At 44.4% G+C, this 19,049-nt stretch overlaps 1 protein-coding gene across 2 annotated transcripts in view; it reads left to right on the forward strand.

Annotated features, from left to right (window-relative positions):
• Positions 1 to 19,049, forward strand: part of RALGDS (ral guanine nucleotide dissociation stimulator) — a 122,582-nt gene that overhangs the window by 11,273 nt on the left and 92,260 nt on the right. Inside the window, exon 1 of one of the 2 annotated variants that reach the window (XM_066580159.1) lies at positions 14,691 to 14,738. The exons of the other annotated variant lie outside the window; for it this stretch is intronic. Within the exon in view, the coding sequence (XP_066436256.1) occupies positions 14,706 to 14,738 (33 nt within the window). The 5' untranslated portion in view covers positions 14,691 to 14,705. Of the gene's footprint in view, positions 1 to 14,690; positions 14,739 to 19,049 lie in introns of those variants that run through there. 2 annotated transcript variants of the gene reach the window in all.

Raw genomic sequence — 19,049 nt, forward strand, 5'->3', positions numbered from 1 at the left:
GTTGGGTAGACTGTATGTCTTGTGCTGATGAAGAAGAAGTGGCTACACAGATACATTGTGATATCCGGATGGGGTATGGTAGGGGGATTAGATTGTCAGCTGTACGGCTGCAGGGGGGCAGTAGGACTACGGTGATAAAGCTGCTGACACCAACAAGGAGGGAAATGAGTTAATTTGTAACTCTGCTCTTGTTGGTCGGCGCAGACTCCAACTCTCAGAAAGTAGGTCAGATGCCAATATCGTGGCTGGCGAGCTGCGGCATCCATCAGCAGGGCGGCTGACCGAGGGGCTCAATAGTGTGGGGAAGGGTTGGGCATTGCAGGATATTATGGGCAACTGCTTAAAAAGGAATTCTACGCATGCGGCGTCTGCTGGTCTGTAGTTTTTGCAGTCGCAGTATGTCAGGCATGTGGTGTAAGGATCCTTCAAAGTCAATGACCCTTCAGATGAGCAGATCTGGACACCTCTGGGCTGCGGCAATGGGGCTCATTCTGCTCCCAGTCAAATACTCTGGCTCTGGTATTGGACGTGGGCAGTAGAGGGCCGTAACAACCAGAACGTTCCCAATGACCCAAGTAGTTTAGGGACATCAAGAAGAGCAGTGTTCTGCTGCAGAACTACAACTCCAAGCATGCCCTGACAGCCTGCAGCCGGTCTAATATGCTGCGATTCAGGACTAACGGAGACTATTCACTTCGGTGTGCTGATTATATTTGCTTCTATCCCCGCACACGGACCCATTCTAGTCATTGGGCTGCAGACATGGTTACCCATGTGCCATCTTTATGTACATGATGATGGCAAGTCTAGCAAGTGCGCCCAAAGTCTGCTCCGATTTCTCAGACATCAATCAACAATTCAAGTCGATGTTTGCAGAATAAAACGCTCAGGTGGCCGGCGGGCGCTCAGCTTCTCACAGATAGTTAATTACTAAGCAACACTAATTTTAAAGAAATGGACCGCGTTCGTCTATTTTTCTCATTATTTTGCTCGTATTGGAAAACAAGGGAAGGCACAGGAAAAACTATATGGACACAGGCAATGCCACGACAATCAGCCATGCCGCTCTGAAGAAGGCTGCATGCACATGTCTGAGCTGTAGCAAAGAAGCATCTAAAAACCCACAAAAAAGCAACAAAACTGCAAAGTGCGCAAGCAGCCTTAACCCTTAGAGAACGCCGTCACATGACAGTTACACGTTACAGAGCGGCTGCATTACACGTTACAGAGCGGCTGCATTACACGTTACAGAGCGGCTGCATTACACGTTACAGAGCGGCTGCATTACACGTTACAGAGCGGCTGCATTACACGTTACAGAGCGGCTGCATTACACGTTACAGAGCGGCTGCATTTCCATTTTGGAAGCGCCTTTACTCCGTCGTCAGCTTCATTAGCTATTCTGTACGTTTTTACTTGGACACCCCTCATTGCTCTGCAGCCAGGAGATGTTACTAGGGAAATCTGTATTCACATAGCTGCATAGCAGTAGGGGGCGCTCCAGGTGTGTCTGCACTGGTGTCAGTAGGGGGCGCTCCAGGTGTATTTGCACTGGTGTCAGTAGTGCAGCAGCAGGGGGCACTCCAGTTGTGTCTGCACTGGTGTCAGTAGTGCAGCAGTAGGGGGCGCTTCAGCTGTGTCTGCACTGGTGTCAATAGTGCAGCAGTAGAGGGCGCTCCAGCTGTGTCTGCACTGGTGTCAGTAGTGCAGCAGTAGAGGGCGCTCCAGCTGTGTCTGCACTGGTGTCAGTAGTGCAGCAGTAGGGGGCGCTCCAGCTGTGTCTGCACTGTTATCAGTAGTGCAGCAGCAGGGGACGCTCCAGCTATGTCTGCACTGGTGTCAGTAGTGCAGCAGTAGGGGGCGCTCCAGCTGTGTCTGCACTGTTATCAGTAGTGCAGCAGCAGGGGACGCTCCAGCTATGTCTGCACTGGTGTCAGTAGTGCAGCAGCAGGGGGCGCTCCAGGTGTGTCTGCACTGGTGTCAGTAGTGCAGCAGTAGGGGGTGCTCCAGGTGTGTCTGCACTGGTGTCAGTAGTGCAGCAGTAGGGGGCGCTCCAGCTGTGTCTGCACTGTTATCAGTAGTGCAGCAGCAGGGGACGCTCCAGCTGTGTCTGCACTGGTGTCAGTAGTGCAGCAGCAGGGGGCACTCCAGGTGTGTTTGCACTGGTGTCAGTAGTGCAGCAGCAGGGGGCGCTCCAGGTGTGTTTGCACTGGTGTCAGTAGTGCAGCTGCAGGGGGCGCTCCAGGTGTGTTTGCACTGGTGTCAGTAGTGCAGCTGCAGGGGGCGCTCCAGCTGTGTCTGCACTGTTATCAGTAGTGCAGCAGTAGGTGGCACTTCAGCTGTGTCTGCACTGTTATCAGTAGTGCAGCTCCTCCCATTATAACACTTTATTAATGCATTAGTAATTTTTAGCCATCTTACAGTTGTACTTGGCGGCTTTGTTCCTCCGGGCTGCTCTTATTCTCTGCCGCTCTTAGTGGCTCTGTCCCCACCACTATAAAGGTGAAGCTGTTCTGCAGATGGCTTCTCCCCTTCACAGTGCAGACACAGCTAGAGCGCCCTCTAGTGCCGAACCAATGAGAATAGTGCAGACACAGCTAGAGCGCCCTCTAGTGCTGCACCAGTGAGAACAGTGCAGACACAGCTGGAGCGCCCTTCAGTGCTGCACCAGTGAGAATAGTGCAGACACAGCTGGAGCGCCCTCTAGTGCTGCACTGGTGACAACAGTGCAGACACAGCTGGAGCGCCCTCTAGTGCTGCACTGGTGACAACAGTGCAGACACAGCTGGAGTGCCCTCTAGTGCTGCACCGCTGACAACAGTGCAGACACAGCTGGAGCGCCCTCTAGTGCTGCACCAGTGAGACTAGTGCAGACACAGCTGGAGCGCCCTCTAGTGTTGCACTGGTGAGAACAGAGCAGACACAGCTGGAGCGCCCTCTAGTGTCATGCAGCTAGGTGAAGAACAATGTCCCTAGCAACTTCCTCACTAAGCTGCGTAGTAAAGAAGGGTTTTCAGCAACAAAGAATGTACAGAATAGGTTAATAATACATATTATAAAAATGCCCAGAATCGTGTATTCTGTACGTAAAACAACAAAAAAATTTAAATAATTACTTTTTAAGCAATTGCCTTTTCCATCCTGCAGTTCCCACTAGCTAGGGGAGGGAGGAAAGGGTTAAACGATCTGCAACTAGGAGTCAAAATATGAGGTCAGAGATGCAGAAAGCTGCGGCTGCCACAATGTATCCCCACCCTGCGATAACGGGTTCCTTCACTCCCCGTGGATGGCAACAATAGACCGCCCCATCAGCGTCCGTTTATCTGTTGTCGCCCCTTCCCTCCATCTGCAGAACTCATGGTACGCCTCGGCCCCTGCCGTACCGTCAGGAACACCCCCTCTAGTCCCTCTGAATGGGACCTTCCTGTTATTGTCAGGCAGGAAGTATAGTGACTAGGTCAGAGCCAAGTGTGTATGGGGGGGTGATGGAGGAGTTTATATACACTCATGTAACAGAAGAAGCCAAAATAATCAACGCTTAGACGCTGCCTTCGTGTATAGAAAAAGGGCTCCTCACCATCCTCTCTGGAACTGACGCTGACGGTACAGCGGCTTCACACAGCGCCACCCGCTGCACACAGCGCCACCTGCTGCACATACCTGCTTCACATAGCGCCACTTGCTGCACATACCCGCTTCACACAGCGCCACCCGCTTCACATAGCGCCACCTGCTGCACATACCTGCTTCACACAGCACCACCTGCTGCACATACCTGCTTCACACAGCGCCACCGGCTTCACATAGCGCCACCTGCTGCACATACCCGCTTCACACAGCGCCACCCACTTCACACAGCACCACCTGCTGCACATACCTGCTTCACATAGCGCCACCTGCTGTACATACCTGCTTCACACAGCGCCACCCACTGCACACAGCGCCACCCGCTTCACATAGCGCCACCTGCTGCACATACCTGCTTCACACAGCGCCACCCACTTCACACAGCACCACCTGCTGCACATACCTGCTTCACACAGCGCCACCGGCTTCACATAGCGCCACCTGCTGCACATACCTGCTGCACATACCTGCTTCACACAGCGCCACCCGCTTCACATAGCGCCACCTGCTGCACATACCTGCTTCACACAGCGCCACCTGCTTCACATACTTGCTTCACATAGCCCCACTTGCTGCACATTATGTAGCGCCACGGTTTCACAGAACCCTTCACATAGTGCCACCCGCTTCATATAACCCTTCACTTAGCTCCATCCACTGCACATACCGTAGCGCCACTTGATTTACATAACCCTTCATATAGTGCCACCCGCTTCATATACCCTCTTCGCATAGCGCTATTCGCTGTACATTCCAGAGCACCACCCACTTCACATCACCCTTCACATAGCGCCACCCACTTCATATACCCTCTTCGCATAGCGCTACTCGCTGTACATACCAGGGCACCACCCACTTCACATCACCCTTCACATAGCGCCACCCATGTGGGCATTCAGTGCAAATCTATCTATACTGGAAAAGAGTGTACTAGGATGTGGAGGCCCCCGAGCGTCCGGCTGTGGATACATAGAGTGCAGAGGACCCGCGGCTGAAGGCGTATCGTCTGTCTGCGTTAATGAATACGGAGTTTCTGTTGGTGACCCGACGCGCTTCGCTTCAGCCGCCTTGCAGTTTTTTTTGGGGGGGGGGGGGTTTGCAAGTGTAAACAACGCAGTGAGCGCGGACGTGAGATCCCGGATGGAATGGCGCCGCGGGCTGCTCTATTTCTTCCAGGAAAATTCCCCCCAGAAGCCAAACGGACCCCCAATATAGTTGATGGGGTTCTGTTCGGCGCCATCTGGATCGGCTCCATCCTCTGAGCCAAGCAGTAAACCTAACCAGCAACGCAGCATTTACCCGCTGTGGAGCTGACGGTGGCGCGGCCTACCTCTGCATATGGCATCACCGCGTATCTCACGCAGGTCTGTCTACTGATTTGGAGTTTAAACTTCCCATGCTGCCGCTTAGCAACGGCGCCTACATGCAATGTAATTGCGTATGGGCAGCGTTAATTTCATATCCATAGAAAACAATAAGCTTTGTGGCGTGTAATACACGGCGGAATACAACATACTATACACGGCACAACGCAACATACTATACACGGCGGAATACAACATACTATACACGGCACAACGCAACATACTATACACGGCACAACGCAACATACTATACACGGCACAACGCAACATACTATACACGGCGGAATACAACATACTATACACGGCACAACGCAACATACTATACACGGCACAACGCAACATACTATACACGGCACAACGCAACATACTATACACGGCACAACGCAACATACTATACACGGCACAACGCAACATACTATACACGGCACAACGCAACATACTATACACGGCACAACGCAACATACTATACACGGCGGAATACAACATACTATACACGGCACAACGCAACATACTATACACGGCACAACGCAACATACTATACACGGCACAACGCAACATACTATACACGGCACAACGCAACATACTATACACGCCGGAATACAACATACTATACACGGCACAACGCAACATACTATACACGGCACAACGCAACATACTATACACGGCGGAATACAACATACTATACACGGCACAACGCAACATACTATACACGGCACAACGCAACATACTATACACGGCACAACGCAACATACTATACACGGCACAACGCAACATACTATACACGGCGGAATACAACATACTATACACGGCACAACGCAACATACTATACACGGCACAACGCAACATACTATACACGGCACAACGCAACATACTATACACGGCACAACGCAACATACTATACACGGCACAACGCAACATACTATACACGGCACAACGCAACATACTATACACGGCACAACGCAACATACTATACACGGCGGAATACAACATACTATACACGGCACAACGCAACATACTATACACGGCACAACGCAACATACTATACACGGCACAACGCAACATACTATACACGGCACAACGCAACATACTATACACGCCGGAATACAACATACTATACACGGCACAACGCAACATACTATACACGGCACAACGCAACATACTATACACGGCGGAATACAACATACTATACACGGCACAACGCAACATACTATACACGGCACAACGCAACATACTATACACGCCGGAATACAACATACTATACACGGCACAACGCAACATACTATACACGGCACAACGCAACATACTATACACGGCACAACGCAACATACTATACACGGCGGAATACAACATACTATACACGGCACAACGCAACATACTATACACGGCACAACGCAACATACTATACACGGCACAACGCAACATACTATACACGGCACAACGCAACATACTATACACGCCGGAATACAACATACTATACACGGCACAACGCAACATACTATACACGGCACAACGCAACATACTATACACGGCACAACGCAACATACTATACACGGCGGAATACAACATACTATACACGGCACAACGCAACATACTATACACGGCACAACGCAACATACTATACACGGCGGAATACAACATACTATACACGGCACAACGCAACATACTATACACGGCACAACGCAACATACTATACACGGCGGAATACAACATACTATACACGGCACAACGCAACATACTATACACGGCGGAATACAACATACTATACACGGCACAACGCAACATACTATACACGGCACAACGCAACATACTATACACGGCACAACGCAACATACTATACACGGCACAACGCAACATACTATACACGGCGGAATACAACATACTATACACGGCACAACGCAACATACTATACACGGCACAACGCAACATACTATACACGGCACAACGCAACATACTATACACGGCACAACGCAACATACTATACACGGCACAACGCAACATACTATACACGACACAACGCAACATACTATACACGGCACAACGCAACATACTATACACGGCACAACGCAACATACTATACACGGCACAACGCAACATACTATACACGGCGGAATACAACATACTATACACGGCACAACGCAACATACTATACACGGCACAACGCAACATACTATACACGGCGGAATACAACATACTATACACGGCACAACGCAACATACTATACACGGCACAACGCAACATACTATACACGGCGGAATTCAACATACTATACACGGCACAACGCAACATACTATACACGGCGGAATACAACATACTATACACGGCACAACGCAACATACTATACACGGCACAACGCAACATACTATACACGGCACAACGCAACATACTATACACGGCACAACGCAACATACTATACACGGCGGAATACAACATACTATACACTGCACAACGCAACATACTATACACGGCGGAATACAACATACTATACATGGCACAACGCAACATACTATACACGGCGGAATACAACATACTATACACGGCACAACGCAACATACTATACACGGCGGAATACAACATACTATACATGGCACAACGCAACATACTATACACGGCACAACGCAACATACTATACACGCCGGAATACAACATACTATACACGGCGGAATACAACATACTATACACGGCACAACGCAACATACTATACACGGCACAACGCAACATACTATACACGGCGGAATACAACATACTATACACGGCACAACGCAACATACTATACACGGCGGAATACAACATACTATACACGGCACAACGCAACATACTATACACGGCGGAATACAACATACTATACACGGCACAACGCAACATACTATACACGGCGGAATACAACATACTATACACGGCACAACGCAACCTACTATACACGGCACAACGCAACATACTATACACGGCACAACGCAACATACTATACACGGCACAACGCAACATACTATACACGGCACAACGCAACATACTATACACGGCGGAATACAACATACTATACACGGCACAACGCAACATACTATACACGGCACAACGCAACATACTATACACGGCACAACGCAACATACTATACACGGCACAACGCAACATACTATACACGGCACAACGCAACATACTATACACGACACAACGCAACATACTATACACGGCACAACGCAACATACTATACACGGCACGACACAACATACTATACACGGCACAATACAACATACTATACACGGCACGATACAACATACTATACACGGCGGAATACAACATACGGCGCTCTTTGTTCGCACTTGAGTATTACGGAATTCCTACACACAAATGTGAGCGGAACTGCGTAGGGCAATCTGTTCGTTTGCCTGCGAATTACCGCATATCCCACGCGTGATACGTGGTGATCTTATGGTCATGTGAGCCCGGCCCAATGTGAACTCGGACGGAGACTCCTGGTTTCTGCTAATCTGCTGTATCCATTGCTAATTCAGCGGTCACGCAGTGAATGCTGGCGGAGCGCAGGAATCTGAGGGATGATCGTTCGATGTGACGGCCGGCAGCGACTGAAGGACGAATGATTCAAATGGCGATCGGCCCGTGTGAACAGGCAGCTGTCCAGCTATGAGCCGCGGCCTGTTTCCTGTGATTGGAGGCGGCAGGAAGAGCTCTCCGGCGCCATTCACTGAGTGATCGTCACTCCGGTGTGAAAGGCTAGCAGTGATTATCGCTGGGACGACTGCCATGTATTGAAGCGCCCAACAGTCGTCCCGTGAACAAAGACCCCAAGACCCTCCTGTAATACGGTCTGGTTATGCCCCCAATTACATGTTGGACTGTATCTGCTAAAGTCACATGACCATGTCGCAGTGCCGTCGCTGATTGTTCGCACTGGACGCCATGTTTGGGCAGCGACTATACAGGTGGTTACCGGATTTATAAGGATTCTTGTAAAATAGCCCAAATATAAATCTAAGAAATAACATTCAAAACTGAAGTCAAAGTGTGACAAAACCGGGACAGCGGGGGGCGCCGAGCGGCAGGCGTTCTGGTCCTTCGCGGGTGCACATCCTCCGGCAGACCTACTCGGGTTGTCACCCTGTGCTGCTGATGTCACCGCTCCCGTCCTCCTGGCATCTGCATGACCTCTTGTCAACATTGGCTGCATTCATGGTGTCTGTCTGCCGCCATCGCTTTCCCGTGTCTTGTGGGACGGATATTGGGGCTTCCTGTGAGGTGCGGAGGTCACAAGTTATCAGTTCTCTCTTTTTCCTGTATTTTTTCGTCCTTGTAAACAAAGTGATAACAAGGAGAGAATAAGCAGAAGTCCCATGAAATAGAGAAAGCGATATCAGCCAGCGAGGAACATCACTTCCTGAGTGCGAAATACTGCAAACCCAGCAAAAATAACAGCGCTTACAAGTGTTCTACTGAGTGACCCCCTGGTTATATTCTTACATAGGGGGCAGTATTATAGTAGTTATATTCTTGTACATAGGGGGCAGTATTATAGTAGTTATATTCTTGTACATAGGGGGCAGTATTATAGTAGTTATATTCTTGTACATAGGAGGCAGTATTATAGTAGTTATATTCTTGTACATAGGAGGCAGTATTATAGTAGTTATATTCTTGTACATAAGGGGCAGTATTATAGTAGGTATATTCTTGTACATAGGGGGCAGTATTATAGTAGTTCTATTCTTGTACATAGGGGCAGTATTATAGTAGTTATATTCTTGTACATAGGAGGCAGTATTATAGTAGTTATATTCTTGTACATAGGGGGCAGTATTATAGTAGTTATATTCTTGTACATAGGAGCAGTATTATAGTAGTTATATTCTTGTACATAGGGGCAGTATTATAGTAGTTATATTCTTGTACATAGGGGGCAGTATTATAGTAGTTATATTCTTGTACACAGGGGGCAGTATTATAGTAGTTATATTCTTGTACATAGGAGCACTATTATAGTAGTTATATTCTTGTACATAGGAGGCAGTATTATAGTAGTTATATTCTTGTACATAGGAGCACTATTATAGTAGTTATATTCTTGTACATAGGAGCACTATTATAGTAGTTATATTCTTGTATATAGGGGGCAGTATTATAGTAGTTATATTCGTGTACATAGGGGGCAGTATTATAGTAGTTATATTCTTGTACATAGGGGGCAGTATTATAGTAGTTATATTCTTGTACATAGGGAGCAGTATTATAGTAGTTATATTCTTGTACATAGGGGCAGTATTATAGTAGTTATATTCTTGTATATAGGGGGCAGTATTATAGTAGTTATATTCTTGTACATAGGGGGCAGTATTATAGTAGTTATATTCTTGTACATAGGGGGCAGTATTATAGTAGTTATATTCTTGTACATAGAGGGCAGTATTATAGTAGTAATATTCTTGTACATAGGGGGCAGTATTATAGTAGTTATATTCTTGTATATAGGGGGCAGTATTATAGTAGTAATATTCTTGTACATAGGGGGCAGTATTATAGTAGTTATATTCTTGTACACAGGGAGCAGTATTATAGTAGTTATATTCTTGTACATAGGGGGCAGTATTATAGTAGTTATATTCTTGTACATAGGAGGCAGTATTATAGTAGTTATATTCTTGTACATAGGGAGCAGTATTATAGTAGTTATATTCTTGTACATAGGAGCAGTATTATAGTAGTTATATTCTTGTACATAGGGGCAGTATTATAGTAGTTATATTCTTGTACACAGGGGCAGTATTATAGTAGTTATATTCTTGTACATAGGGGCAGTATTATAGTAGTTATATTCTTGTACACAGGGGCAGTATTATAGCAGTTATATTCTTGTACATAGGGGGCGGTATTATAGTAGTTATATTCTTATACATAGGGGCAGTATTATAATAGTTATATTCTTGTACATAGTGAGCAGTATTATAGTAGTTATATTCTTGTACATAGGAGCAGTATTATAGTAGTTATATTCTTGTACATAGGGGGCAGTATTATAGTAGTTATATTCTTGTACATAGGGGGCAGTATTATAGTAGTTATATTCTTGTACATAGGGGGCAGTATTATAGTAGTTATATTCTTGTACATAGGAGCAGTATTATAGTAGTTATATTCTTGTACATAGGGGGCAGTATTATAGTAGTTATATTCTTGTACATAGGGGGCAGTATTATAGTAGTTCTATTCTTGTACATAGGGGGCAGTATTATAGCAGTTATATTCTTGTACATAGGCGGCGGTATTATAGTAGTTATATTCTTATACATAGGGGGCGGTATTATAGTAGTTATATCCTTATACATAGGGGGGCAGTATTATTGTAGTTATATTCTTGTACATAGGGAGAGATATGATTGTGAGATATAATGGGAGAAACTTTTGGACTGAAGAAGGGAATTTCATTATTCACTAGGGGTATAAACGATAAGTACAGATTCCGCATGGTGATGGGAAAATATACAGCTTCTCTCTCAGATGAGTGCAGTATAAAACTCTGTAAAATGTAATTACGCACAGGGATGTATCTGTTATGGGTCGGTAACCATAGTGATGGTGATAACCGGACTGCAGCGCTCTACTGGGAGGTTTCTCATCCCCGCTGCACCTGACATACCCTTGTGTCCTCCGCAATGTTCACTATGTGCCCTGCGGCTGCCTCTCCCATACTGAGCCCTCACAGGCGATATGTGGTCACACCGTGCGTCTAATGCGGTATGTGGAGAATCTGCCACACAAGGGCGTCCCGTGATGTTAAAGCCCTGGCAAGTGACACATATATCGTGCCACAAGTAAAGTACTCCGCTATAAGCTTTATTCTTCATGTATCTCCATAAGGGTATGTCAAACGCAGTGCATTAAGCTGCAAATCCATGGCAGAAATCTACCTCCCAGCCTCAGAAAATACAGCAATTTTTTTGCTTTTCTCACTCACGGCCAAACACACCCCTCTAAGGTGCGCCAAAGCAGCCCGGAACGGGAGAGTGTGCAGCAGTTTGCTGGAGCCGTTCTCATCCTGACGCAGAGCTTCTGTCATAGATACTTTAGATGAGAGGCTGCCCTCCTTCTATGTATCTGGAAGGCAGGCCTGCGGGGTCTGGTCAGCTGATGTCCCCCGTCCCAATGTGGGCTGTAGTCCACTAAGTTAGTGCCTCTTTCTGGGACTGCAATGGTAGTTTGAGTTTCCCAATAATGCAATGATCGATCCGGGATTCCTCCATAGTATGAAGGTTGTATATTGCTATACTATGCTGACAGAAGTATTTGGACACACAGAAGGGGATTAAATTGGATTTTATTCCCATTTTTCATCCTGTTTTGGGCCGCCTTTGGCCTCCATGACTTCAGTCCCCCTCCGCGGCCGCTTCCCACCAGATCCCCATAGATGTGTGGAGGGATTCGTCTCCATTCCTCCAGGAGCTTCAGATACTGATGGGGGATGATGGGGGTGATGGTTGTGCACGGATACGGCAGTCTAGTTCATCCCACTCGGTGGGATTGAGATCCGGACTTTGGGCTGGCAATGAAGCCTGCAGACGTTCTGATCCTCCGCACTGCGTGCCATATGACATGGTTCTCCGTCATGTTGGTGGAGACACGGAGCAGAACCAGGGTATTGCCACAGGGGAGGTGATGCTACATTGTCTGGGATGTCTCTGTACCCATTGGTGGTGAGGATGGACGTCACTATAACCAATGGCCCTAACACCCCCCACCATAACAGAACATCCTCCAAACCTCACTGTTTGGATGATGCCGTCACGTAGAAACCGCTCACCAGACAACCGCCACACCCAAGTGCCGCCATCCGATCGGAAGATGTTGTACTGTGATTCATCCACAACACTTGCTTCAACTTACTTACAGTCCGTCCCTCCAAGCCCCATCGAAGTCTCCGCCGTACATTCACTGCTGTGATGTTGTGTGCAGCCGCTCGTCCATGGTAACCCTTCACATGCCGGCCCTACGGATGGTTCTGGTGCTAATGGATGTTCCAATGGCCTGTGAGACCCCCTGAGTGAGGGCAGATGATGTGTGTGATGTCTTCACAGCTCCTACAAGGCTTCATTGTCCACGTTCTGTCAGTTTACGAGGTCTCCCTGAACGTAGCAGCACCGCACACACCGGATGGCTTCCATCTCCTAATAACATGGCCAACAGTGGAAGGTCCAGAAGCTGCAATGTTTCGTACTGATTGGTTGGTGACATCCCACCAGCAGACCCCATTATCAGCTCTACACCCGGTGACATCCCCTCCCACCAGACCCCGTTGTCAGCTTTACACCTGGTGACAACCCACCACCACACTCCGTTTTCCTCTCTACACCGGGTGACATCCCACCACCAGACTCCGTTGTCAGCTCTACACCTTTTGACATCCCCCCACCAGACCCAGTTATCGGCTTTACACCTGGTGACAACCCACCACCACACTCCGTTTTCCTCTCTACACCGAGTGACATCCCACGACCAGACTCCGTCGTCAGCTCTATACCTGGTGATATCCCCCCACCAGACCCCGTTGTCGGCTCTATATTTGGTGACATCCCCCCACCAGACCCTGTTGTCAGCTCTACACCTGGTGACATCCCCCCACCAGACGCCATTGTCGGCTCTATATTTGGTGACATCCCCCCCACCAGACCCTGTTGTCAGCTCTACACCTGGTGACATCCCCCCACCAGACCCCGTTGTCGGCTCTATATTTGGTGACATTCCCCCACCAGACCCCGTTGTCAGCTCTACACCTGGTGACATCCCTAACGCCAGACCCCGTTTTCAGCTCTACACCTGGTGACATCCCTAACGCCAGACCCCGTGGTCAGCTCTACACCTGGTGACATCCCCAACACCAGACCCCGTTGTCAGCTCTACACCTGGTGACATCCCCCCACCAGACACTGTTGTCAGCTCTACACCTGGTGACATCTCCCCACCAGACCCCGTTGTCAGCTCTACACCTGGTAACGTCCCCCCACCAGACCCCGTTGTCGGCTCTATATTTGGTGACATCCCCCCACCAGACCCTGTTGTCAGCTCTACACCTGGTGACATTCCCCCACCAGACCCCGTTGTCAGCTCTACACCTGGTGACCTCCCCCCCACCAGACCCCGTTGTCAGCTCTACACCTGGGGGCATTTGATGGTTTCTGTACGGGGATCTCCTGTGTGATCGTCTCCTTTTATACCTGATGCTCACACTTCTCCGGACCGCTTACCGCTGGGGGGGGCAATACTTTAGTTAACATAGTGCTTATTATAAGGATAGATGCATGATATTGTCAGATGTGATATATTGGATAAGAAATTGACAGCTACAGTCCTGTGTAGAGGATCCGTCCCGCTGTATATCAATCCCCCTGTGGTCACTACTTTGCCCTCGGTGTTGCTGGTTGTCCAGGTGACCGTTCTCTTACAGTGACTTTCTTGAGTTGCTGTTTATATGTTGTCAGGCTGAGTGTTTCCATGTGCGAGGCTCACACCCTGTGGATATTGGCCGACTCATCGGGACACGTGGACACACAGGAATCCTGAAAATGTTCATTCTTTCGGACCTCATTGTCTGTGCGGCAAGGAGCAAAGTCACCAAACTCAAATGTCTAAGGATTGGCAGCCACTGTCACACCGGGGAATTGTGGGGGAACTCACTGGTAGTTTACATACCTCCTCTCTTGTCTATTAGGCTGCTCTATGGCTGGCAGATACTTACATAACTCTCAACAGGTATACTATCACTACCCAAATACAGAATAATAGGGGGCAGTATTATAGTAGTTATATTCTTGTACATAGGGGGCAGTATTATAGTAGATATATTCTTGTACATAGGGGGCAGTATTATAGTAGTTATATTCTTGTACATAGGGGGCAGTATTATAGTAGTTATATTCTTGTACATAGGGGGCAGTATTATAGTAGTTATATCCTTGTACATAGGAGCAGTATTATAGTAGTTATATTCTTGTACATAGGAGGCAGTATTATAGTAGTTATATCCTTGTACATAGGAGGCAGTATTATAGTAGTTATATTCTTGTACATAGGGGGCAGTATTATAGCAGTTCTATTCTTGTACATAGGAGCAGTATTATAGTAGTTATATTCTTGTACATAGGGGGCAGTATTATAGTAGTTATATTCTTGTACATAGGAGGCAGTATTATAGTAGTTATATCCTTGTACATAGGAGCAGTATTATAGCAGTTCTATTCTTGTACATAGGGGGCAGTATTATAGTAGTTATATTCTTGTACATAGGAGGCAGTATTATAGTAGTTATATTCTTGTACATAGGGGGCAGTATTATAGTAGTTATATTCTTGTACATAGGGGGGCAGTATTATAGTAGTTATATTCTTGTACATAGGGAGCAGTACTATAGTAGTTATATTCTTGTACATATGAGGCAGTATTATAGTAGTTATATTCTTGTACATAGGAGACAGCATTATAGTAGTTATATTCTTGTATATAGGAGGCAGTATTATAGTAGTTATATTCTTGTACATAGGGGGCAGAATTATAGTAGTTATATTCTTGTACATAGCGGCAGTATTATAGTAGTTATATTCTTGTACATAGGAGGCAGTATTATAGTAGTTATATTCTTGTACATAGGGGGCAGTATTATAGTAGTTATATTCTTGTACATAGGGGGCAGTATTATAGTAGTTATATTCTTGTACATAGGGAGCAGTATTATAGTAGTTATATTCTTGTACATAGGAGCAGTATTATAGTAGTTATATTCTTGTACATAGGGAGCAGTATTATAGTAGTTATATTCTTGTACATAGGGGGCAGTATTATAGTAGTTATATTCTTGTACATAGGGAGCAGTATTATAGTAGTTATATTCTTGTACATAGGAACAGTATTATAGTAGTTATATTCTTGTACATAGGGAGCAGTATTATAGTAGTTATATTCTTGTACATAGGGGGCAGTATTATAGTAGTTATATTCTTGTACATAGGGGCAGTATTATAGTAGTTATATTCTTGTACATAGGGAGCAGTATTATAGTAGTTATATTCTTGTACATAAGAGCAGTATTATAGTAGTTATATTCTTGTACATAGGGGGCAGTATTATAGTAGTTATATTCTTGTACATAGGGAGCAGTATTATAGTAGTTATATTCTTGTACATAGGAGCAGTATTATAGTAGTTATATTCTTGTACATAGGGAGCAGTATTATAGTAGTTATATTCTTGTACATAGGGGCAGTATTATAGTAGTTATATTCTTGTACATAAGAGCAGTATTATAGTAGTTATATTCTTGTACATAGGGGGGAGTATTATAGTAGTTATATTCTTGTACATAGGGGGCAGTATTATAGTAGTTATATTCTTGTATATAGGAGGCGGTATTATAGTAGTTATATTCTTGTATATAGTAGGCAGTATTATAGTAGTTATATACTTGTACATAGGGGGCAGTATTATAGTAGTTATATTCTTGTACATAGGGGGCAGTATTATAGTAATTATATTCTTGTACATAGGGGGCAGTATTATAATAGTTATATTCTTGTACATACGGGGGCAGTATTATAGTAGTTATATTCCTGTACATAGGGGGCAGTATTATAGTAGTTATATTCTTGTACATAGGGGGCAGTATTATAGTAATTATATTCTTGTACATAGGGGGCAGTATTATAATAGTTACATTCTTGTACATACGGGGGCAGTATTATAGTAGTTATATTCCTGTACATAGGGGGCAGTATTATAGTAGTTATATTCTTGTACATAGGGGGCAGTATTATAGTAATTATATTCTAGTACATAGGGGGCAGTATTATAATAGTTATATTCTTGTACATAGGGGGGCAGTATTATAGTAGTTATATTCTTGTACATAGGGGGGCAGTATTATAGTAGTTATATTCTTGTACATAGGGAGCAGTACTATAGTAGTTATATTCTTGTACATAGGAGGCAGTATTATAGTAGTTATATTCTTGTACATAGGGGGCAGTATTATAGTAGTTATATTCTTGTACATATGAGGCAGTATTATAGTAGTTATATTCTTGTACATAGGAGACAGCATTATAGTAGTTATATTCTTGTATATAGGAGGCAGTATTATAGTAGTTATATTCTTGTACATAGGGGGCAGAATTATAGTAGTTATATTCTTGTACATAGCGGCAGTATTATAGTAGTTATATTCTTGTACATAGGAGGCAGTATTATAGTAGTTATATTCTTGTACATAGGGGGCAGTATTATAGTAGTTATATTCTTGTACATAGGGGGCAGTATTATAGTAGTTATATTCTTGTACATAGGGAGCAGTATTATAGTAGTTATATTCTTGTACATAGGAGCAGTATTATAGTAGTTATATTCTTGTACATAGGGAGCAGTATTATAGTAGTTATATTCTTGTACATAGGGGGCAGTATTATAGTAGTTATATTCTTGTACATAGGGAGCAGTATTATAGTAGTTATATTCTTGTACATAGGAACAGTATTATAGTAGTTATATTCTTGTACATAGGGAGCAGTATTATAGTAGTTATATTCTTGTACATAGGGGGCAGTATTATAGTAGTTATATTCTTGTACATAGGGGCAGTATTATAGTAGTTATATTCTTGTACATAGGGAGCAGTATTATAGTAGTTATATTCTTGTACATAAGAGCAGTATTATAGTAGTTATATTCTTGTACATAGGGGGCAGTATTATAGTAGTTATATTCTTGTACATAGGGAGCAGTATTATAGTAGTTATATTCTTGTACATAGGAGCAGTATTATAGTAGTTATATTCTTGTACATAGGGAGCAGTATTATAGTAGTTATATTCTTGTACATAGGGGCAGTATTATAGTAGTTATATTCTTGTACATAAGAGCAGTATTATAGTAGTTATATTCTTGTACATAGGGGGGAGTATTATAGTAGTTATATTCTTGTACATAGGGGGCAGTATTATAGTAGTTATATTCTTGTATATAGGAGGCGGTATTATAGTAGTTATATTCTTGTATATAGTAGGCAGTATTATAGTAGTTATATACTTGTACATAGGGGGCAGTATTATAGTAGTTATATTCTTGTACATAGGGGGCAGTATTATAGTAATTATATTCTTGTACATAGGGGGCAGTATTATAATAGTTATATTCTTGTACATACGGGGGCAGTATTATAGTAGTTATATTCCTGTACATAGGGGGCAGTATTATAGTAGTTATATTCTTGTACATAGGGGGCAGTATTATAGTAATTATATTCTTGTACATAGGGGGCAGTATTATAATAGTTACATTCTTGTACATACGGGGGCAGTATTATAGTAGTTATATTCCTGTACATAGGGGGCAGTATTATAGTAGTTATATTCTTGTACATAGGGGGCAGTATTATAGTAATTATATTCTAGTACATAGGGGGCAGTATTATAATAGTTATATTCTTGTACATAGGGGGGCAGTATTATAGTAGTTATATTCTTGTACATAGGAGGGCAGTATTATAGTAGTTATATTCTTGTACATAGGAGCAGTATTATAGTAGTAATATTCTTGTACATAGGAGCAGTATTATAGTAGTTATATTCTTGTACATAGGAGCAGTATTATAGTAATTATATTCTTGTACATAGGGGCAGTATTATAGTAGTTATATTCTTGTATATAGGAGGAGTAGTAGTATAGTAGTTATATTCCTGTACATAGTTGCAGTATTATAGTAGTTATATTCTTGTACATAGTAGCAGTATTATAGTAGTTATATTCTTGTACATAGGGGGCAGTATTATAGTAGTTATATTCTTGTACATAGAAGGCAGTATTATAGTAGTCATATCCTTGTACATAGGAGGCAGTATTATAGTAGTTATATTCTTGTACATAGGGGGCAGTATTATAGTAGTTATATTCTTGTACATAGGGGGCAGTATTATAGTAGTTATATTCTTGTACATAGGGGGCAGTATTATAGTAGTTATATTCTTGTACATAGGGGCAGTATTATAGTAGTTATATTCTTGTACATAGGGGGCAGTA

The sequence above is a fragment of the Eleutherodactylus coqui genome, chromosome 10, assembly GCF_035609145.1.
Source record: "Eleutherodactylus coqui strain aEleCoq1 chromosome 10, aEleCoq1.hap1, whole genome shotgun sequence".
Lineage (NCBI taxonomy): Eukaryota > Metazoa > Chordata > Amphibia > Anura > Eleutherodactylidae > Eleutherodactylus > Eleutherodactylus coqui.